Source organism: Pogonomyrmex barbatus, unplaced genomic scaffold (genome assembly GCF_055798465.1).
Source record: "Pogonomyrmex barbatus isolate J1 unplaced genomic scaffold, ASM5579846v1 scaffold2, whole genome shotgun sequence".
Taxonomy (NCBI): Eukaryota; Metazoa; Arthropoda; class Insecta; order Hymenoptera; family Formicidae; genus Pogonomyrmex; species Pogonomyrmex barbatus.
The window spans coordinates 19,854,959-19,879,275 of NW_028297116.1; the positions used below are offsets into that span (position 1 = coordinate 19,854,959).

General features: G+C 34.9%; 1 protein-coding gene across 2 annotated transcripts in view; it reads right to left on the reverse strand.

The window, feature by feature from the left end:
• Positions 1–24,317, reverse strand: part of LOC105423680 (UNC93-like protein) — a 49,930-nt gene that overhangs the window by 19,252 nt on the left and 6,361 nt on the right. For both annotated transcript variants that reach the window (XM_089075818.1, XM_089075819.1), the window contains exons 2-3: positions 12,341–13,086; positions 6,889–7,111 (exon numbers count right to left, since the gene is read on the reverse strand). In XM_089075818.1, the coding sequence (XP_088931944.1) occupies positions 6,889–7,111; positions 12,341–13,070 (953 nt within the window). In that variant the 5' untranslated portion in view covers positions 13,071–13,086. The remainder of the gene's footprint in view (positions 1–6,888; positions 7,112–12,340; positions 13,087–24,317) is intronic.

A 24,317-nucleotide genomic window follows, 5' to 3' on the forward strand; every position in this document is an offset into this window, starting at 1 on the left:
CCTCTCTCCTCGACGGCCGAACGGAGAGAACAGAGCGAATTAGTTCACGTCGCATGTGCATTATACACACCTTGTGAACCGCGTGAGCGGATTTATATACACACAAGTTGCCGCGCGTTAATCCAGATACATAATTCAGAAACACCGATTCAATAGAATCCAATACGGCCAGTCTTGACGGCTTTCCTCGATCGGGAATATAAGAAAGTTATAATTTTATGTTGTCATTATTATTATTATTATTTCTCGTTATCTATTTCTTTCTCGTGTTTGTTGATGCTGCTCAAATCTTTGTAACCGGTAAAAACATTTACATTATTCTGTGGCCCAAGCGTTTCCTTTCGCCTCCTTTAATACCGGAGCTACATCTTCCAACAAGCTGCGCTTTCCAACGTACGTGGATCAGACTTGAACCGTTACAGCACAGCCTTGGAAGCAATGCGAGTGGCAGATAGCGGCAACGGAGACGTCCCGACCGCGATCTGCATACGGATCTAATACACTCGCCGCTTACATAACACTCCCCGTGTTGTACAGACATCACGGACGATGCTGTCATTAAGACGAATGACGGTGGGACGAAAGAGAGCGAGAGATCGACGACGTTCACCCACAACGCGACCAGACCTTTCAATACTTTATGAACAATACATCCCGAAGAGAAAGCTCAACCAACAATCTTGCTTGCCAAGTTGAAACTTATTACATCAGTTTCGAGTTTCTTCTCCTTCTCCGCGTTGCTTTGATTAATTAAAAAAAATTTTTTAAAGCTATGTTATCAATTATTATTAATTATTATTGAATATTTATCTGATCGTGAACTTATAAGCTATGCAAAAAAAATGAAATTACAAAGAATCATAGTAATAAGCTTAGTAATAATTATTACGTTTATTATTACTCAATTTGTAACGCATGTAAGATTAAATTGATTTCCCAGGAGAAAATGTACTCAATTTATATATTTAACTCAATATATATATATATATATATATATATATATATATATATATTTATCGATTTCGATAATTTATAACCGCTGTGATCTCGGTTTGCCTTCCTCGACAACGGAGCAAACGTTATGCAGGTCAGGATTGTCTTTCTTCTAATGATGTCGCCTGCTGAGCTGCAATGATGTAGTCACATTTGCTGCTGTGCGTTACCAGACTGACAACTATAATCACCAAACAGGTTCGCTCGGAACTATCAACATATCAATGGTGCATTTCATATTTAGAGGAAATAAAGAGCACACATGTTTTAATCATAAGTTTTAATCATTCGTCCGTTCTAATCATATTCATACTTCAAGAATAAATAAACAATTAATTTTTTATTTCTCTACATAATCTCGAGAATGTAAAGTAAAATAAAAACATTTTAATCTTTTAGATATCAATCTAATTTCAAAAAATTTCATTAAATGTTTTTTAAACAAAACACTTTAGTTTGTAAAATAATCAATTATTTATGTATATCATTACAATTATAAAATTTAAAAATAAAAAATTTCATTTTATTCATTTAGAAAAACATTAAAAATTTTTACGTTTCTTTGTTACGTTTTAAATAATAATCTCTCGTGGAATTTCATCTGTTTCCTTTCTAGCAAATAATGAAATAATATTTCTCTCTAAACATCTAAAACGTTTAATTATTCTGATAATCTAACAAGGATTTTCCGAGAATCATCGTCGTTAATTATTACGTCCATATCGTCTGCATTATAAGTTTAGCTTGTAATACAACAGGTAGACACGTGAGCAGACATGCAACGCGTTTAGGACCGCTGGGCATCGAAGCGGCCGGAAATCGAAAGTGAGTCAAGTGTTCTCGACACGCCGTATATACATCTTTGCCTTGGTGCCTCGGCGTGTGCGTCTATCTACGACCGAAGGCAAATTAGCGGCATGCATATGCACCGAGCCGACCGGAAAGGGATACGTACGTGTGTAGGGGAAACGTCAGTTTTTCCTAACTGCATTGGTATTATGCGCGCTGTATGATCGCGTTGCGTTTCATCGTGGACGATTATCGAACGGCTGCGGGTATCTTCGTAAGCGATCGCATGAATGAAGTGTATGCGGTAGCACCATGATGCGTCGATTCGCGGATTATGTAACACCCAGCGTCGGCTGGATCGTGAGATTTCAATGCTCGAAATGAGGCAGAAGCGAAAAAAGGAACTGTGTGATCGAGAGACTGGTATAACAAATTGTTTTATTAACTAAAATGCATCAACAGAACATTTTTAAAAAATCATGTACAGATTAATTGACGAATTAGGTGAAACTAAAAAGTAAAAAGCTTAACATAAGCTACCATGTATATTTTAATTTTTTTACATGTTTCTTTGATGATGATATAAAATTCAAATTTTCTTTCAATAAAATAAAACTGTAAAAAAATTAGATATAGTTATGATAAGATTACTAATTACGTAATGCGCAAAAATTTTTACTATTTTTATATGATTTATTCTTTATGATGCAATAATGAATGCTTGTGACTAAGAGAAATATATGTTTCTCTTGAAGCGATAACGCGAAGAAGTGCTATTTGGCAACAGATTTTAAGCGAGAACACGAGCATATCGGAAGTTGTATCGGTACGTGCCGTCGTGTGTTCTAAATACATTCATTTCGTCGCAAACTACGATAAATGCAAGAGTGTCTTTCTAAATATAGAGTGTCTTCCATCGCAAGTGTCTTCCTTTCGACTACAAGTATCAAAATAAATTAACTGAAAAATTGATTCTGCTTTTACTTATTTGTTTACTAGATAATTCAAAATTAAAGATTTTTTGTTAAATTAAATTTTAACAATATAAAATAGTTAAAACTTGTTTAATAATTAATCTTTAAAGAATTCTTTTCAAGTCTACATTTTTTTCAAATTTAATTAAATATTGATAATTCAAATTGTAATAAATAATGATTTTATATAGAATTGTTGGTAAAAAAAAATCGATGTCAAACGCAGTCGAAATAGCACAAAATACATTTCTAGATCACTGTATACATTTTACAACTACGGGCGGTTGCTTTATCATCGTTTCTTTTTCGTCGAGTACCGTCAGTTTCTCCTTATCGAAAACCTGCACTAGTACATACGTAAATCAGAAGAAACACGACCTTGTGAAAAAACAATTCTCGAATTGCGACTTTGTAGCTGTAAATTTTCCCAGCATTTAAGGATGTTTAAGTATAGTTACGGAGTTCCGGATAAATTCGTCATTAGAATAATAAAAGAGCGAGCGTGGCAAGAGGGGCTGCGAAAATCTTGAAGATATTTTCCAGCTTGGCAGAATCTAAAGAAGATAATAAAATTATACAACATTGCGATCATCAATTATAAAAAGATGGTGAATTTATAACAAGAATTTATTTATTTTAATTATTATTTTTACTATTAATATTAATTTTCAACGATATTTATAAGAAATTTAATGCAAATATTATTTCTAATATAAAAGTGTCATTCAGCTATATTATATCATTCGTATAGCTTATAAAAATGCGTATAATCAATTTCTTAATTAAATATATAAAAATGACGATAAAAAAAACGTTACATAATGAAATATAAAAAGATTGTCTGAAAGTAAATTATACTGTCCACAACTGCAGAAAAATTAAATTAAACAGCATAGAAGGCCGCAAAATTCACCGCAGTGGCGTACAGAAACAGTGAGAATCTGTCGTCGCGGAAGTTGTAGAATCGTAACACCATAATTACAACTATAATTATATATGAATAAAACCGGCACGATAAGCATCTAATAATTCAATGTAATTATAAGAGTGATGCTTAAACGCTTCTGCCTCTGTGCGAGGAGTTGATTTTATAGGAGAGCTGATTTTATAGAAAAGTTTTATTGAACGAGGCCTTGATGTCGCTTGTAAACATATATTACAACGCAATTGTGCATAAAAATAATTTATTAAACAGATCGATCAAGTGTGCGTAAGAAACGAGATTTATGTGCAGATTGGCACATTTGTTCCCTTCGCCAGCCGTCTTCGATGAGATTAATGTCGTTAATGTCACGTCTATATTAATGATGTCTTTCTAATCTCGATGATGGAAGATCGACTGCACTAATTGCAAACGGGGTGGTTGATGTGAGTCGGTGTGTCATGCGCATCTGACCGAGATATATATTTTTCGAGACTTTGTAACGTCGAGTCGCAATCTAATCTTCGGCTCGATAATAATTTGGCGGACAACATATCATTAAGAATTGCCTACATCCGGACGGACATGTGGCCTTGAACATCTCCCCGCGACAGGATGAATACGAGAGAGCGATTTTATCGGCGACAGAAGTGAAACGACGATTCCGTAAATAGTATTGGGATACATCCGGTGTTATATTCAACGCCGTGTAATATATTTAAAGTAGCTCAAGTTTAAAGTAGCTCCTGTACAACTTGTCAGTTCAGCAAAAGAGAATCGCCATGTCTCTCCTCGCGTCCATGAGCTGATCCTTTCATCTAACGCCAATTATAATATTTCTGTTTGCTACGATCCGTGATAAATATATCTCTGGAATTAATTCTAACATCAAGGTTGACACACAGTAATTGTCGATTTATCAATTTTTTTTATGCCGACCGACGCCCCTGGGATTTTTTTGCCATTGTACCGATAAGCGAGAAGCCGCGTTAAACCGTAAGTCTCAAGTTAATTATCTCTCGGTGATCGATGTAAAAAAAAGTAAAAAGATTTTTTCCGGTATAGGCCAGTTGCGTCGCTTTGCAGCACGGTGAAGGATAGCGTTGACGCAACGAGTCTCCAGAAACCTACCGACTTTTAATAAGTATGGTTCACGCTACGTGTATACGTTACGCAATCGCCGGTGCATCCTGTCGGATGTACGCCATTTCGCAATCATAAGCAGAGCAATGGTTACAGCTATCCCGAAATAGGAGGAGGCAGGAGAGAGGAAATTCGAGCCGATGTTTCGCGATGGATCACGTCTATCAAATCTTGCGTTTCGTAATGTCGCAAAAGCTCGACTGTCTTCTGGCTCTCAATTTTCGTACACGCTCCACTGATGAGTCGTCGATGATATAGTCGTAAGCCGGTAATCGCTGACAACGCACCGTGAAAATAGCTACAACTTCGTCGCTGACTGTCTTTGAAAATATAACAGGAAAGAGGTAACTTAAAAAACAGTTTAAAATGTATGACTTTAAAACAAATTTTCCGAATGATCTGATAACGTGTAAAGTTGATAATATAGTAATCGTGATGAGTGTAACGATAATTGAGTTGGTCGTTGCAGAAAAAGAGAAAGAGAGTGAGGAGGAGAGGGGGGGTGAGAACATGAATCAGCTTTTTGATTCTGATGCAAGATGAATTAATTAATTTTTTCCTGGAAAATTGCATATATTCCATAACAAATTTTGGACTAAAAATATTTGAATTGTATACAAAAATTAAAAAAAAAAATAATACGTGCTTTAATATTAAAGAGTGATTGTAACTAGTTTGATTCGAAGTGACGAGCATTTCCTGTTCTCGGTCGCAGACAGTCAACGACATCGCGCGAAAATAACTATCTTATCAAATTGGGAAGAAAAAATCTTTTATTTTCATTCGGTCGTTGCTTCATGCTCGGTACAACTAGTCGATGAAAATACGACGTGATCACGTGACATTGCCATATATTTGTAAAGCGACTGTGCGGGCGATGACAGCTTGAGCTGCGTAATTCAATGCAAAACTGCGGATAAAATATATCATCGCCGGTGATCGTGCGGGTCGATAAGACAGGCTGGCACGAATGGCAGAGGCAGCTTCCTTTGTTACATTCCGTACATGTCATTTCATGCGATGCATAATTACGGCATGCTCTACCTCTACAAGTAAGCTTCATTGTTGACTCAACGTGCAATTATAAATCTCTTTGTAGCAAACGGATTTTGCATCCTACTCGCATAGATTAGTATCTCTGAGTAGACCGACGGAACAAGGTATTTGTTTCATCTATCTAAAGGTACCAAAGAGGTTTGCTAATTCGCTAACTACTTTGCAAACTGGAAGTAGTTCAATATTTTGCAATCGTATTATTTAATAAAATGATTTAATGCTTTGCAGAATAAATCTGTTTAAAGCGGCGATTATCAGAAAATATAATTAGAAAGAATAATGGATAATGGAAAGATAATGGAAATAGATAGTGAATATGTCACATATATTTAATTAACTCTATTTTGTTACAACAAAAATGTTAACGATTTTTTCTGATTTCTATATTTTAATGACAAGTATTTTAATAAACCTCGCATTAAAATCGCATGTATTAAAATTTTCATTTAATATTAATTGGAAAATGAAGTGTTATTATATAAGCACAATTAAATCTTTATTTACAATGTTGAATAATTTAAATTCGAACTTTCTCCAAATTTTCACCAATAAAGAGTTGATTAAGATTCAAAGAACATATCCTCAATTTATTCCCAATTAATTTTTAATTTATAACAATTATCTAAAAAGTAAGAAAAGGATAACTCTTTGCCTAACTCTATTTCTTCCAAAACAGATAATAAGTGTATAATGAGCATCAATATGATATTCTGCGAGATTTTAAATACTCCAATTGATTCGCTATTGCGCATATAAATATGTAAATTTGATTAATTAATATTCAGTGCAATTATCTTCAATTATTATCTTCAATTATTTCTACATAAAACAACAGGTAACCATATTTGTCAGATTTAACTATTTTCTAACATTGTTCAACGATTTCCTTGCTTGTTCGACACGTTGACCGATATGATGACGATCGACTAATGCTAATAAGCAATAAAAATGAATTACTCTCGAGCGATAACACCTTGAGTGACGACTTTCGTTCCTACATTCGGTACTCACCTGGAAAGAGGATCGACGAACAGAGCGACGATGATCACCGCGACGATAACGCATGTGAGGTAGATCGCGGAGATCTCATAGATCTCGGACTCCGGCGGTCGCTCCAGGTTCTCATGGCCTCCGTTGCCAAGGACGCAAAAATCCGCGCCGCACAGCTTGATTTTGTCCCAGCTGGTCGTGCTGTTACTGTTGCCGCCACCACCATGTCCACCATCGCTTAATACTGCAATTTGAAAGTGATCTCTGATTGTGAATGATTTTCTGGAACTTTCTCTAATATAACTTAAATTTAAATTTAAACTTAAACTCTTTCTAATATAATTTAAGAAAGCAAAGATAAAGAGGACCAATTCTTGTTCTCAAAATAAAAGTTAGCTTATTATTCGTAGACATATTAGTTTTTTTTTTTTTTTAATAAAATATTTCTTTACGTATTTTAGTAAATTTTAAATTTTTAAAGAGCATTATTACTGTTTGTTTATGTTATAGATTTGTTTATATTTATCATATAATTTACAGATAATTAATAATTTATAGATTTATTAAAAATATAATAAAACATAAATCTATTTAAAAATATTTAATTCAAAAGTTCTGTATATATTTGTTCAATCATGTAAGATATTTTAACTACATAAAAGCTGCCATTTTTAAATGTAATAAAAAAAAATGCATACTATATTTTTTCTTTTAACTATATTTTCAAAAAGAAGTGAAACTAAAAGAAAAAAATTCAATTTTTCAATTTCAATTATACAAATTACAGTGCAAAAATAATTATTGTCTTTATTACTTATTATTTTTGCAGCAATGAGGCTATTCTTATGTTAATTTTTTAAAAGAAAAAAAACGATTATCGCAATATTGTAATATTTTTCTTGACTGAAAACTATTAAATATTTAATAACGGCTTTTCTTCCTGAATACACGAACGTTAGTGGAAGGATTAAGAAAGAATTTTACGATATTTTTGAATAATTTTAATTTTTAAGCAAACGTTCAACGATAATTATGGTACGCTATTCTGTAGCTATGTTCTACAGATCTGAATACAAGATCTGAGTTTCTCCTCATGGTAGACGTAAGTTTGTGTGGAAATGGCTTTTATCGTCATTATACACGTTCAAGAAATAAAATCGGTAGGAAGATATCGATGCGAGGAATCTGCCTGGTAACTCCGCGCGTACACGGCTAAGCAGAGAACGCGTAACGATTTATTGCCAAGTCGATTACGCCGGTTCGAGGCGAGAGCTCGAAGAATCGCGTAAGGCAAAGGTGTGTGTGCGAGCGAGTAAATCGAGAGGTCGACCTGTTACGCCGTAACCGGAAACCGATGTATCTACCGACTCGATCGTCACGAGAGAGCCCGGGACACGACGCGAGCGAGACCGAAGCTGGGCAGTTCGTAAATCAATATTTCATAGGCGAGTTTCACCGGCGACGCGACTCTTCCCTAATCGATTTTGCGGACTCGCGGTTTGCGCATTATGCACGCTACGTCGCTTCGTCGCTTCACGGTCCGAAAAATCGATTATGCGCGTCGGCTCCTCCGCGACGGAGGTAACGCCGAACATCGGGGTCACGGTTGCACCCATGGTGAGACTCCATCGCGTAATCCCGTACCTTTATTCACGGCGCGTGAAGTCGGAGAAGACCTTTGTCGAATGTAAATAACGTTGCTGGTTACCTCTGACAGAGATGCAATAGACATCGCAACCTAGCGTGTTCTGATTGCTTTATTATCGCCGTTAAGACAGAGATTGCAACCGAGATTGCAAAGCCGCGCTCCGCGTGAAAAAAAATCCCGCGAACGCGAAAGAAATCCCACGACAAACGGGTTGTGCCGTTTATATACCGCTCTTGTCGCGTTTCCGTGCGTTTTATGTCGCTATAAAAGTTATTTTAATCCCGAGAGAGTGGTCTGGTGAGTCGAGCTAAAAATTTGATGCTTCGTTAACAAGCGGGGATCATTGAACCGATCTCCGCGAAGCGCATCGGTGAAATGTTCGGAAATAATGGGAAGGAGAAATTCCTGTGCAGCTGTACGAACGACCCACGCGCATGTATGTCGTCAATGAGGAAGCGCACGATATGCGTTCGAATGCGCTCGTTTTTTCTCGAAGGATCTCGTTAGTATTCGATGTGTTATTTAAATCGGGTATGTCGACTAGAACTCGTCGCTACGCGCCCCGAAGCAACAACGATTTGCTGAAACGCGCCCAACGTGCGGTCGCCACGTGTTATTATTTTTCGCACGTGTGATGTAATGTGTAACGAGTACGCGTGCGTTTACGTGACGATAAAATCCTCCGTGTGTCCCGAGAAATCGTCCGGCGCAAATTGCGGCACGCGTTACGTCGCCACGAAAAATTAACGGCCGTGCGCTTCTTGCCGGTTAAATCATCGACCGGAACTACTGACGTACGACTTTCATCTTCTATCGCCGCGGCGTGCCTGGAATTTTGTTATTCGCAATTTCACACGGGCGTTTGAACACTTTCCGGGAGATAAAAACTAATCGATAATTCTAACTGAGGTTTATCGTCATTCTGGAATCTACATTGACTGATCCGCGTGAGCGCCGATCAGGAGACTTTCACCGCACCGGAGCAGCGCTAATAATATTACATTGTGTTTTACGATTCTCCCCACCATTCTCGTCACCAATTATCAGAAATGTCTGTTTTTTAACGGTGTCTGCCGTTGTGTGAGTACGACATGACATGTGAGATACATGTTCGGTAATCATCATTTAGTTCAGGCATACAATTACAAGGTGTATGCACTTTATGTAGTGGTATGTCAATGACCTCTTGAAGATATCATCTTCAAATAATCTCTGTTTCAATATAATTTATATTTTATGTGGAAATGATTCGCATTATATTCGAAATGATTGGGCAGTAGAAAATATTTATATGTAACTAGACATATGTTTTATGTGAGGAAAAGATTGAAGAAACATTTTAATTAAAAATATTACGGATTAAACTTTTAAGATTAAAAAGAACAAGATGAAATAACATTATTGTTCATTTATATGCAAATCAATTTTTCTTTTTTTGCATTTTTAATACTACGGTCGATATATTTTTATTAAAAAATTGAAGCCAATCATATCTTATTGTCGATATTTATTATTAAAAAATTAAAATAAGCGATGACCTTCCTTGAAATTTTCTGTGATAAAAAATTGATCTCAAATGTATTAAAAAGTGCGACATTGATATTAAAATTGTAGGTTCTGGGACATATAATTTACACGATTATAATTTTTTGTAATTGTGATTATATTAAAGATTTTAATTAGCGCGACAAAAATAAACTGGATTATTTTCGATTGATCATGTTATATAAATATGGTCAATGTGTGATATATTTAATCGATGCCTTCCATGTGTGATATACATATTTATAATCGATGTTATAACGTGTAAGAAATTTTATGTGTACAAGTATTATCGAATTATTCTATAAAGATCTCAATAATTTCGAGGAATTATTCAATAAGACATGTCCATGCAATCTGTAGCCTTCACATCACTATCGACTCTTCATCATTATAATATTGCGCACTTGTCAACCTTGACAAAGATTCAAAACAATCTTGACCTTTCTTGTTTTTTGCAAATGTTGCCTGGCGCCAATGGCATCGACTTTTCTCTGTCCATTAAATAATTGATAATGATTTCAAAAAAATTTGTTTATATAATCTTATCTTATATTATTATAAATTAGATCTGATTTCAATATATTTCAATCAATATATTTAATAAATAAAAATATTATTTAAAATTGTTTACTTTCATATATTTTATTTTTTATACATTAAAAAATAAAATAATATATAAAAGTTTATTACTTAATTTAAAAAATGTAATATAAACTAGATGATTTGTATAAATTGCTGTTTATAATATACAAGTTTCATATGAATTTACAGTCAAGTCTCACATATAACAAAAAGTAATATACGTTTTATTATTTTATTATTAGTTTTACTCTTCTTTCATATTAATTAATTATTTAAGTTTAAATTCTAATCTTCTCAATCTTCTCATTCAAATTTAATTTTAATCTATACATTTTTAATTCTATAATTTATGTATTCAATTTAACATTTAAAACGCCGCAGATTGTATTTATGCAAACGTTAGGCCGAATCCATTCGTAGGCGTGGCATTCGACGAGCGAAGAAATCGAAGAAACGTTTCTTCACACGTAAAGACACACAATGATACTTTACGTGTCTGTATATATGTGTGCAGACACATTGCGGTATCAGGGAATGCGTACGAGGTAGTACGGAAACCAATTGCCGCAGGTTTATACCGGATAAATCTTGTTTCTTCCCGGCGAGCAAGCGATTTTCTCTCTATCACTCTTACGACTTCTCTCGTTCGACAAGTCCCTCACCGACCACGTTGTCCCTCACGCACACGGAAACGACATGTATAAAGACGCTAGAATATACACGCGTCAGGAGAAGCACCGAGAGTTTAATCGGACTGTCTGACTGCAACGTTTATTTCTACTGCGCGCGTACTCCGTACATTGCCGCGAAATTAGATCGATTTAGACTGATCAAAAAGTTCTATCTAATTATTAAATTAAATATTCTGTATTCTTATGCCTTTTTTTTAAATTATTTGATTTATCTAAACAATTTAAATCAACTAAAAATTAGCTTTGAGGAGTTTTGTAAAAAATTATTTATATCACATATTTATGATAATTTGGAAAAAAATAATAAAGAAAGTAATGGTTTTTATTACTTGATTTAAGAAGTCTTTATAATTCTAAAGAAAAATGTAAATAATGAACAACTAGTTTAAAATGATAAACCGATGTACAACTGTACATACATTCTACTGGAATATTTGCGCGATATCAAGATATAGTGTGAGCTAATTACGCGTGAAAAATAGACGGCAATAGTGTTAATTTAGTATACACATTGTATATTATTGTGATATTTAGAATGTCTTTATTACGCGCAAATAGCAAAAGAGCTACTTTTACGAAAGTACACACATTAGTTTTCAACCGTGTAAAAATGCTCGTTAATCACTTCTAACTCCGACCGTGAGAATAGAAGAGATTTTTATTCTCATAAATTAACTCTTCACAGAGTATCAACGGTATAATTGGCCCTGAGTAATCATTAATCATAAATACGTAAATATATGACGTAGGCGCCAGAAAAGACTGAATAAGTCAATTTGTACAATTAATGTAGTTTGCATTGATTTTACTACCATATTCTTATCTTGTTAAGCCTTTCTTATCGCTCTTTAATCAAGTATTCTGATTTCAAATATACACGAATTAGATGATATCTCTCAAGAAACATCAACAAAGTTTTGTAAATTCAAACAGAACAGAACTGCTTTTCACACCATTGAAATAACTTTAATAACACGAAATTGGAAATTTGAAGCTATCGACATACCAAGCGAGGAGATGAGATTGCCCCAGAGCTCGGCCGTCTGCCACGCGAGGAAGAAGAAGCCGAAGAACCGTACGACGATGGCGTCGACCGGCTGGTCGGTGATCTTGGCATAGACGCCGCCAACCTGCGTCAGATACGTGGCCTTAGCGGCCCACATGGGCGCGGCGCCGAGACCCAGGAGCACGCCGGCGGGCACTAGGGTGTAGAATTTGGGGTAGAACTGCGAGCCGATGTACGGCGCGTAACACAGCATGGATAGGCAGAGGGTCCACTTGACGGTGAGCCTCTTGATAAGAAAGGTGGGCACGAAGATGCACGAGAGCACCAGGGCGGCGTAGATGGCCGAGAGCGAGACGGTACCGAGGCCGTCGCTGGCGTTAATCGACGACTGCAGATTCGCCGTGCCCTGGAACGCGGTGAACTGCACCATAAAGGCGATCGAGACGGTGCCGATGTTCTTCAGGATACGCCATTTCTCGCCGCGCGACAGCTTGAACTTCCGCGATTGCGTGTCGTCGTCCGCCACCGGAAGCTGTGGCGGCTTCTGCGGCTCCGGCGGTATGCCGTCGGTGCCGTCGTCCTTGTAACCCTCGTTTCTGTACCCGACTCCGCTCACGGTCACCGTGTAAACTGTGTCGTCACCACCGCCACCACCACCACCATCACCGCCGCCGCCGCCGCCGCCGCCGCCGCCCATACTTCTGCCACCGTCGTTTTGCGATGCCACCATTTTACGTGTCGGCTACCTGGACATACAATTGTAAATATTTATTCTTCAAATATTGACAAGATGTAGAAAATTCTTCACATTTTATTTTTTCAAAAGTGAAGTTTTACCAAGCAATAATAATCTCCAACAATCTTTGTAAAACACGTAGTCGATGTGAATAGACACAGATGACATTTCGATGGAAAGTGCAACCAGTTAAAAGACAAGTTATAATCTTTTGTTGGTAGAGATTGATGGTAAATTAATCGCGATATTTGTATAATAATTGAAGACGTTTACGTCGCGTGGAATATTGTTAATGTGCAATAAGAGAGATTATTTTTATTTTTCTTTGGATAAGAAAATCATTCTTTTATGTTAAATAATATATGTAAGTAAGCTGAAAATATTTAAAAATGTCTCTACGTTCATAAATTATTGATACCCTTATAGTCGAGGCTGAAGGTACTCAATAAAAACATACTTGCGTGTGTATCTGTGATTAACGTGCGTTTGTTAAATGAGAGTTTCGTCACTGTTCTTGACGAGTAAAACACAATTACACAAAATGTATACACACATACATGAGATGCACACATTAATATGACTTTATGTACTGCACATGCACATACATTGTTTCATATAGAATGATAATATGCTCGCATACACTGTTTCCTGTGTAGCTTCTTTATCAGATCGTCGCTTCGGTTTTGCGCAACGCGCGAATGTCTATTTATGATTTATGCAGTCTCAACTTGTTCCTAAATACAATTATAAAAACTAATTTTTAATTATAATATTTTATTCATAATTAATAATCCTTATATACTTAATATTTTATTAATACTAAGATATTAAGATTAAATGGTAATCTATCAAAATTAATTACACACACACACACACACACACACACACACACACACACACACACACACACACACACACACACACACACATATAAAATATAAAATTAATAATATTAATATATATATATATATATTAATATATATATATATATATATATATATATATATATTTATTAATATATATATATATATATATATATTTCTTTTTATAAAAAAAGATAATCTTTTTCTTTCAAAAAATAAGTTTAAATTTATACCATTTTTCATATCTTGCTTTATCACTTCTATGTCATTGTTACATTAGATTTCTCATAAATGATAAATAGACGTAATACATAAAAACAGAGAGAATAAAGATGAAAAGAATCGCTTGTCTAATGATAATGTCTAAAGAATCAACTCAATTAATTTAACTCACGTTTCTCTCATTAATTCAGAGAACACTTTTAGCCATGCAGCACAGAATATGTAAGTAATATCAATGCGATATTGCAATACGCTATTAGAACATATTTTTGCGTATTTTATGACTTTCTCGGAGCTACCGCTGGCGCAAACAAGAATCCGTGATCGTGGTGAACACAGCGTGACAAACGGCAACCTTTCGAGAGAGAGAGAACGGCAAGGCTGCGTAATCCTTAAAGCGGGTCTACGGCGAGACGCTGGCGCCTCGTTATATGTAATAATCCGCGCGAGTGAATACGAAAATATTAATCAGTCGCCAGGCGTGTATGCTAATTACGAATGATTACCGCGAATGACGGACGATCTTTCGCTGCGATCGAAAAAGAGCGAGTAATTACGCGCGCGCGTTGCGCTGTTCTTAAGGAAGAGTAATCGGAGTTAATTGTCATTGATAACTCTCTCCTTGATGTACTACTTACATCTTCTATATAGGTAACGCAATTTAAATAAAATAAATTCCATGAAAGTTCCTATCCATTTCTTAGATCGTAAAATAGATAGTTTAAATGAGAATAATAATGTTAAATTGCTTTAAGGAAAGTAATTTTTGCATGAATATTTAGAAATAGTATGGATACAACGAACACGCACGTATACACGTATATTATAGTATAGTAAGGGATAAAATAAACATTTTTGCTGAGGCAAACAAAATCTCGCAAAAATCTATGCTTGTTAGATTGTATCACTTAAATAAAACAAAAATAATCAAAACAACTATATGCAAACTCGTATTATTTTTGTGACTTCGCAATTCTTTCAATTTTATACTTATGTAATTAATATTCAAATTAATATTAATCCATGAACATATTTTTTTATAAAACATCTGACATAATCCAAATGCTAATTCATAATTTACATATTTTTTTATTTTATTTAAAATTTATTAAATATTAAAAACCTATTTTAAATTTATTTTATTTGCTTAACTTATAATGTATTAAAAGTTCAGAGATTAAATAATAAATATTAAAGATAATACGGAAAATTATTAAATATTTTGCATTCACGATGAAAAAAATATATCAAGACGAACGTAATATATAGTCGATTTTACTTCACTATATGCCCGACGGTTTTTTATTGAGTGTGATTCTCTGAACAATCGCCATATCTCTCGTGCGATAAAAAGCGATTGCTACTCGCGTCCGCGATAATTTTACCGCCGACTTTTTCACGAATAAAAAGCATATGGGGTCCGTTTAAAGTCGATACTAATCAATTTACTAAAAAAAAAAAATATATTGTAAACAATTAAAATTTGTATACGTCGTCCGATTAAATATATGGCGAAAATAAATATTCCATAATTATTGCTGTTATGTTTTTTAAAAGAGGATCAAAGTATTTTTATTCATCATAATTTATCTCTCGGCGGACGTATCGACGCGAAGTGTTTTCAGTTGTATGTCAAATAGTTTTATTAAAATTGAGATACGTAAATAGATTTATTTAAATCGCGAACGTAACAAATCGCGTGCCTATTCTGTTGCGTCACTAGCAGTGAAAATTATGCAGCGCAGAGATAGACACGCTTCGTTACAACCGCACGTCAAAATAATCAACATAATTTTCAGTGCTTTTGTTGAAAGACATCGGTCGCTGTACACGCCGATATTTTTGTATAATAGTCAGAATAGATGACAAAATAGATTAAATAAGGAACAACATTCTTCTCGTGGTCACATCTTTTCCAATATTTACGTAATTTTCAAAAACCACTATTTTACAAATGGAGAAATAAGACATACAAGTTTTTTATTGAAAGTAAAAAGAATATAAAAAAACAAAATTTATAAAATACTAATACTTTGATATATTGTATTTTAAGTCTTAACCTTACATTTTATACAATAAAAAGTAAAACATTCCTTAATTGTCTTTTCTCAAATCAAATAAATCGGCTTTGGTCTTAACATTATAATTCTGTATATATATATATATATATAAATCACATTTTATATATATATATATATATATATATATATATATATAAATCACAAAGCTCTATTGGAAAGAATATACATTATATATATAAATTATGTAAATACATTTTTCACCTAATCGCGTGACTCCGATATCTTGTTCCTTTCCTTTGCGTTATTTTTTAAGCGCAAAATTTTGGGTCTTCGGCGCCACTATGTTGTACGATTAGAAGAGGGATTGAGGCAACGATTTATCTCGCGGCCGATTAAATCTCCTCTACGAATCCCAATCGTGAAAATAAATTGGCCAGCAACCGGTGGAATTAAGGCAATTCGTCGCCGGTGAAAGCCGGTTTGGATTGGTTAGATCCATAATATACGTTCGGTGTCGACGACTGAAGGTATTTCGCTGGGGGGACTATATATCGGTATAATCGCAAATTACACTACGGGTACAGAAACCGTGAGAGACCGCGATGTTAGAAAGAGTTACCAATATATACGAGGATTCGCACAAATTAGCGACGATGAATGAATACACCGCGGATTTAATATATCCTTTCTATACCAGAGACACGTGTACAGGCAATGAGTTTTACAACACCGCAATAAAATCTATTCTACAAACCCTACAATTCCCTCCTCGATTCAAATGGAGGAAGATGCGAATCTCGCGGAGAGATAAAAGACGACTGCGACTGCGGCGATTATTCAATCTCAAGATGATGTCGTGCGCTCGTAGGACGGCTTTGTGATGAAACGTCTAATTACCTTGACATGTTTCCCTACGAAAATAGAAGACGCGGACGGTGTGTAGACTTTTTTCCGCGTGTACAGAGCGAACTGTGCAATTATTGTTCGCCAATGGCGAAAACCGCGATTGCCAGTCATGAGTTCATGAGATAAGATATTTAGTAAGCGAGCTGGCCTGCTTATCTCGTTTTCTCCGTCTTCCGCCATTTTTGCTGAATTTACATCACCTATAAAACGCTCATCCGTAAATTGCTACGTCAAGATCGATACTCTCATTGATCTCCTTGAAAACTTGTTAATTGTATGCGGTCATCGTCCGCAGAAATATCTAGGTACGAATTAAAGAGGCGCGATGCTGGCTAAAAAAAAAAAACAACGCGACCGTTTTATTCGCGTCTCTGTGAGATGAATTTTTAATTACTCTTACCTTGTCATTATGCGTATAGTTCGCAAATCAAGATTTGCCGTTGTTGTAATTATCTAACAGGATATCTCCGACAATACGAAGTCGTGTGCAAGTGTATTGTGCAAGTACACAATGGTTGAGAGAGAGAGAGAGAGAACACGTGTAAGTAAACTTGTAAATATTCATCGCAAGGACAAGTATGTAATATCGCCTTCGATCATTGCTTCTTACCTCGAATATCATGAAAAAACCGTTCATAAAAAGGTCTCGAAGTTCTTGTAAAATACAAATAGCAAAACGAGACAAATCATTCATACTTACTACATCTAATTGTTTGAGTCTTAGTATGTAACACTGAATAGCAAGAAAGGGTTTAAAATTTTAAGGATTTAATAAGATTTTTTTTTTTTAATTCCATGAGAGAAGTAGGGATTAAAAATCAAATAAAATATGTTTTTATAAATATAAGTTTCTATAAATAAATATTAACTCCAAACGATCAACAGCAAATGTGAAATGCGAATATATTTCAAGGCTGATAAATGTTGTAACACGATCGTTCGTAACACAAACAGGAGAAAAAAAGTGTCGATGCCAAGTGACTGATTCTAGCAGCAATTGCAAAACGATTTAACTCCCTCATTAATTAATAAATATTCTAATCGCTCATATTAAACGATCAGTTAGCGATTGGTTTCTTCAAATCCGAAGTTCGTGCGATCGTCTAGTAAAACGGCGCGCTTCTCCTCCGAGAAGAATTCTCTGAGACGATTGGGAACACAAACGGATGGAATTTTTTTCTCGCACGGTGAAATCGTACGCAGGCGGGAGGGCATCGTCACGAGGAATGGGACGGAAAAAAAATTCCATTCGCTTTGCACTTTCGAATCGCGCGACCAGACATGTCGCTCGGGTTTAGTTAAAACACAGCGTGAGACTTACACCTATGGGACGTCCTTGCAAACAACGTCAGAGTTTCCGTTTTGCGGCAATTTTGCCATCGCTGACAGTTCTGTTAAAGTGCTTAAAAATTCAAATGGCATATTCGTTCGGCTCGAACTGACCCACACATTACTCTCCGTCTTGTCTTCTCTCTTCGTTCGATATTTTCGTTAAACTGATAGTTTCGCACGAGTTGTACAACAGTACGATCAGTGAGGTGAATTTAGATATGAGTTAAAGAAACAGCTTGAGTGTACAAAATAATCTTTTTTAAATGTGTTCATAAATTCTTCTCTCTCTTTTTTTTTCCTACGTTACTAATTTCAATAACTTATTTTTTTCACTGCGATAGAGAAAACATTTAATTCAAATTAGTCAGCCTTACAAAAACAAGTACTGAAATTTATCGTTTAATTTACCATAACGGAAATAATAAAAATTACGTAAGACTGATATTGTGTTGCCTTTTTATATTTTTATTAACAAAATTTATTTGAATCTAACAGTCACAGATGTATAAAAGTGCTGTTTTCTTCTCTGTCTAGAGAGATCTGTACAGTGTAACCAATCTTATGGTCGTTAGTGTTCCATTTTCTCGTTTACGTAACTCTCCTCGTACGAGCGAAGCGATTATTTCGTGAGACCGTGTAGCAAAAGTAAATACAGATGCATCTCTGTGTATCTCTGACACTATAACACGATCATTACATGAGTCCTTTCATGGAGGGAAAAGGATGTGCACCAGCTAGATAAAGCGCATACTCGCGATAGAAAAATGACTGGTTTCTGTGTGTATCTGCTGTTTTTATCATCATCAAAGATCGAGGGGAAGATTGGGGGGGAAGAGAGTAGAAAGGGGAAGGGAAACCATAAATTCTCATCACACAAACGCGGAAAATAAAGGATGATCGGCACTACAATGATCGATAATATGCTCTCCAATTACCATTGACATTTGCGGAATTGAATGTCATATCAATCCTGCGTACCTGGTGTAAAGCAGCACCGCGAATTATCGCGTCCGTATCCTTTCAATCCGGTATTTTACATAGGCGTTTCTCAAGCCACGATAATTGAAGCGAATTGTTCGATCACTGTATATGATTAACAATTCTCATTATTATCTCATTACTACCTCATCACGAATTAATTATTGAAATGCTCTATCGCATGGGAAAATAAAAGAATCAGCTTTGATTTAGAATATGTAAGGCTTTAGTATCGAGCTGTACCGTAATGTTAATAAATATATCTTAAATGAAAATATCTTCCAGATATTTCTGTCGAACGAATTTGCACGCTTAATTACTCTTAGTAACTCTTTTTTTTAATCTTTTTTTCGATACAGTTAATCCTTACGTTCATTTTCTCAGCCTTATTAACGGTGCTCAAATGGCACGTACGAGGATGCTTGTAGATGCGCATGTCGTCGATGTAATCAACGTGAATGCGTGACCGGTCGTGCCATACCGTGACACGTGTCACGATGTGCATTACAATTAAACGGCGCTTACGACGAGTAATCGACCACTCCTTCGTGCCCCTACGAGCATGTCTATTTTCAAACAGCTCAAATACCCGTCGCTGGTTTTTCCAGCATTCGTGTATTTCGCACGAAAATCGCGAAATACGGGAAGAAGAATATTAAGTAGCCGGGAGAATGTAACTAATGGAATGCAAATAAAAGGGAAATAATACGGCGATAAAACGTTGCGTGTGAAACAGAGAAGAATCAAGAACGATGGAAAAATCTTAAAGATAAGATAAGTGAAACAAGATAAATAAAAAATTCCGCTACCGCTAAATGAGACGTCATTTTAACGTCATGATCGTTTGGAAGCTATTTGGAAGTATCGAAGATTAAGCCGACCTCGATTATGCAATGGTAGAACGCAACGCACGATCACGTTCGTCCGGTTTCACCAAACTGTCATCGGCATACGAAAATGCGCTGTCAAAGATGTGTCAATAATTGTTCATCTGAGTGGCAAAGCCATAGGAGGGAGAGAAAATATTATCATATATACATCTAATTTTTATATACTGCATTAATATTTTATATATATCATTTTCTATAATTTCTCTCTTTACGTAAAAAAAAAAAAATAAAAAATATATTACCTCTATATAATCTCTACTACTCTTAAACCAGTGAAAAAGAATGTTTTGCTGTCGCCTCGCAGTCGAACTCTTCCGTGCAAGCAGCAACGAGGCTGCGTAATGCATACACCGCTGAGTCAGCGCGGTTATCAGTGGATTATTAACGGCTACGTGCGGCATTCGAGAATCGTGAACTCGGTATTAAGCACAATAGTTGATTATCCGTGGACGTACAAGGCACTCCGAGTCAGTATGTCAAAATGATATCGGTATAGACATTTCTTTTAATCATCATTGCTATCCAATATAAAAAGATAATAAAAGAAAACCGTTTAACAGTTATGCTATATACAAAAATTTATTACATAATTTTTATTTTTAACTTTTGAGATTGCTTAAAGAGATATCGATGCGCATTAATATTATGAAAGAAATTTATTAATTTTTTGAAATATAGTTTTTCATATTAAACTCGTATGCATTCTAATATTTTGAATTCACAAAATGCAATGTACAAAAAACTAAAAAAATACAAAATTTTTACGCATATGGGGCGTGCTGAATTCATTAAATTATATAGAATGACAAAGTTAACAAAAAATACTACGAGCTATTTAAAAATTAAAACAATAGTATATAAATTGCTAAGATAAGTATTGAAGAATTAAAACTGATAACATAAAATTAGAATAGTGCTCAATGTTTTCGGCCAACTAAATTGCATTCAGTAAATGACATATAATTTCTAATGATAATAATACCCTAATAATCTAATTTAAGTAGTATTTGATGGAACTGATTGCTCTCAAAGAAGATCGTTTCTTGGTACAATGGAATCTGCCGGTCAAACTCTCCAAACGAAGGCAATGACCGCGCGTTAGTCGCTCTATCACGTAGAACGGAGAAGAACTTTCGACTTTATGCTCCATGAATTTTGCATTATATCGAAAAATTAATAATTCAACGATTTAATCTAATTCTGTACATTAATAGCTTATAATAATATTATCGATCGAGATATTATCGAGCAATGGAGAACAAGAGAGTCTCTTATAGATATTATTTATCTGACGCATCATACATCCGCAAGATATTAATAATAATTGAATTATTGATATCTCGAAAAATCGCAATCAAAAACGTTTGTACATGGATTTAAAACGAGCCGAACTGTAGTCCGTGGTCAAGATAAGGTCAAGGTATCGACAAAGCCGCTTGACCAGCATTCAAATCTCTTTCCGTTTCCTCAGCCTTTCTCCCTTCCTTTTACTATTAGATACTAAGGTTCACTCATACCGTATCTGTACTACTGCCAGAGTCCATTTGAACCCCATGTAAAAATGCAATATTTGTAGTTAACTATAAAATTTACGATATTCTTCTTGCATTATTACAAAACATAATATCGCTTGTATATTCATAAAATATACAAAAGACATCATTTAGCTGTCTAAGCAATGTTAAGAAATGAAAGATATATATTTTCAAAGGCCAAATAATATTCTTCACTACAAATCAAAATTAATTACACGTATAAATTAATAATAAAATAATAATAATAATATTTTATACTAAATCAATACGTGATAACATTGAAAAAGATAATATATTATCTAATCGCACCTAATTATCTAACAATCATATGCAGCATAAATATCAGAACCGAGAGTTATATTTTTAAAGAAATTACATGGAACAATGTATCTAAATATCTATAGATATACAGCAAGACTAAAATTCGTTAATAGTACACTTTCGCGTCGTCTCGTTGAGAGTCTACGAACGTCTCGCAATCTGGGAAGGCCGTGGCGGCGAATCGAGGCCACAAGGCGCGAGCGAGCGCACAAGAGAATCTGCCTCTTAGAACATGGCTATTTACACAGGATTTTATGCGATCTGTCCCGAGGCGTTACTAAATTGCCGAGGCACGTTTTTCCCGTTCGTTTCTGCCGGCGATGTCTACATTTGACGATTGCTTAAGTCAATATAATCGTGCACGGGTTTCCGGGTGAAGCGAAAGGGAAGAACGCGATGCCGATCCAGTAAAATCGAGGATCTTTAAAATCGGCCTTGAATGTCGTCATTAAACACAAATCATTTGCAGACACCGCGTACTGGTCCCTCAGGTTCGTCATGTATCTTTTTTTTTTGCAACAGCTTTCCGAATTGTGCACGCGCGTACGTCATGATCCAGTTTTTACGATACTACGTTCCACGTGCGTACGAATCGCCGATGAAAACAATAAAACATTCCCACGTTATCGTGATGTAAATCAGGCCTTTCATAACTTTAATATTTCATATTAATGGCAAGAATCCATAATATCCGCACACGTTATGATATATCTCATAGATTTAGTTCTGTTAGAGATATTTTTTTATATGTTGTATTATTTATAATGTTCTATTAAATTTTTCTGTATACATATATAAAGTACAATATTATAATTTATGCGGGGATCAAAAATTTTTATGATAATTCAAATTTATATTTGTTAAATCTCTTATACAACAAGATCGACGAAGATGTTAATGAATATCTGCTAAAATAATTTGTACTATTGTCACACCGCAATTTTCAGATCTAAGAGCTATACTTTTTGTTTTATTCGCATTCATCAGATTTCCTCGAAAAGCAGAGGAAATTAACAGGATATGCATCATCTTTGCAATTCACACAATTTAAGCGATATAGTCTTACATAATATCCAGCTCGATGAAACAGTTTACTAATGATTCCTGATGACAATGAATGCGCAATTATATTCACGAAATGATTAGAAATATCCGGTTAAAGTCCTCTATTGATTTTATAATTTTTCTCAGCACTTTAAATTATTATTATTATATTTATTAAGATGATATACATATTTGCACACATGATCAAGATATAAATTAAAATAATAAGTGGCGCTGTGTATAAATTAATTTTTTTCATCAATCTAAAAGGTTAACAGCTAAAATTAAAATAAAAGATAATAAACATTAATTCCGACGCATTCATATCACATATAAAAATATATTAATATTAATTATCATTTATTCTGAATCAGTTTATGACTCAATAAAAAAGTTCCGGAAACAAATTGCAGTAGGATATATAAATTCATATCACATTCATTATATTCATATTACGTATATATTTTTTATCGTTTTCTATTTAACTTTGTAATAGTTATGTTTTTTTATATACTCGATAGTCAACGATTTTACGTAATTCGTAAAGGATGTGTAATGTTAAATAAACAATCTTACAAAGAAGTATCATTCAGAATTAAACATCAATTGGTTAAAAAATTCCACCAATTGCGACATTAGGCATTTCATCATTCATCAGTGATCGTCATGAGAAACGAAATTGCACGCACAAGAGCCGAAACGCGAGGAATATCTCCTTGATGGATGAAATCGATCGATTGGATGGCGTCACGCATGTCATTAGGCAATTCGCAAAAAAGATAAATTGGTCAGTAACGGTAATCGAAGCCCGCAGCTGTCGTTATCAACGAAAAACGAACCGGTTAAAGAATCTCTGATCATTCTAATTGCCGTTATCGGTTTTTAATACAGAAAAATATAAATATTCCTTTCAACGCGCGCGATGAGCCATAACTGTTTCTCATTACGAACCTAATCACGTTCACTGTTATCACATAATCAATAAGCAGAATTTAATCTTTTCAATGCTACACAATATAGAATAACGTTGCGATAACAAAATTAGCAACGTTAATCTTTTTTAATCCTCCTTCGAATCCTTCCATCGAAAAAGAGAGGAGACTTCTTGCGGTTTCAGTCGGCCGTCAAT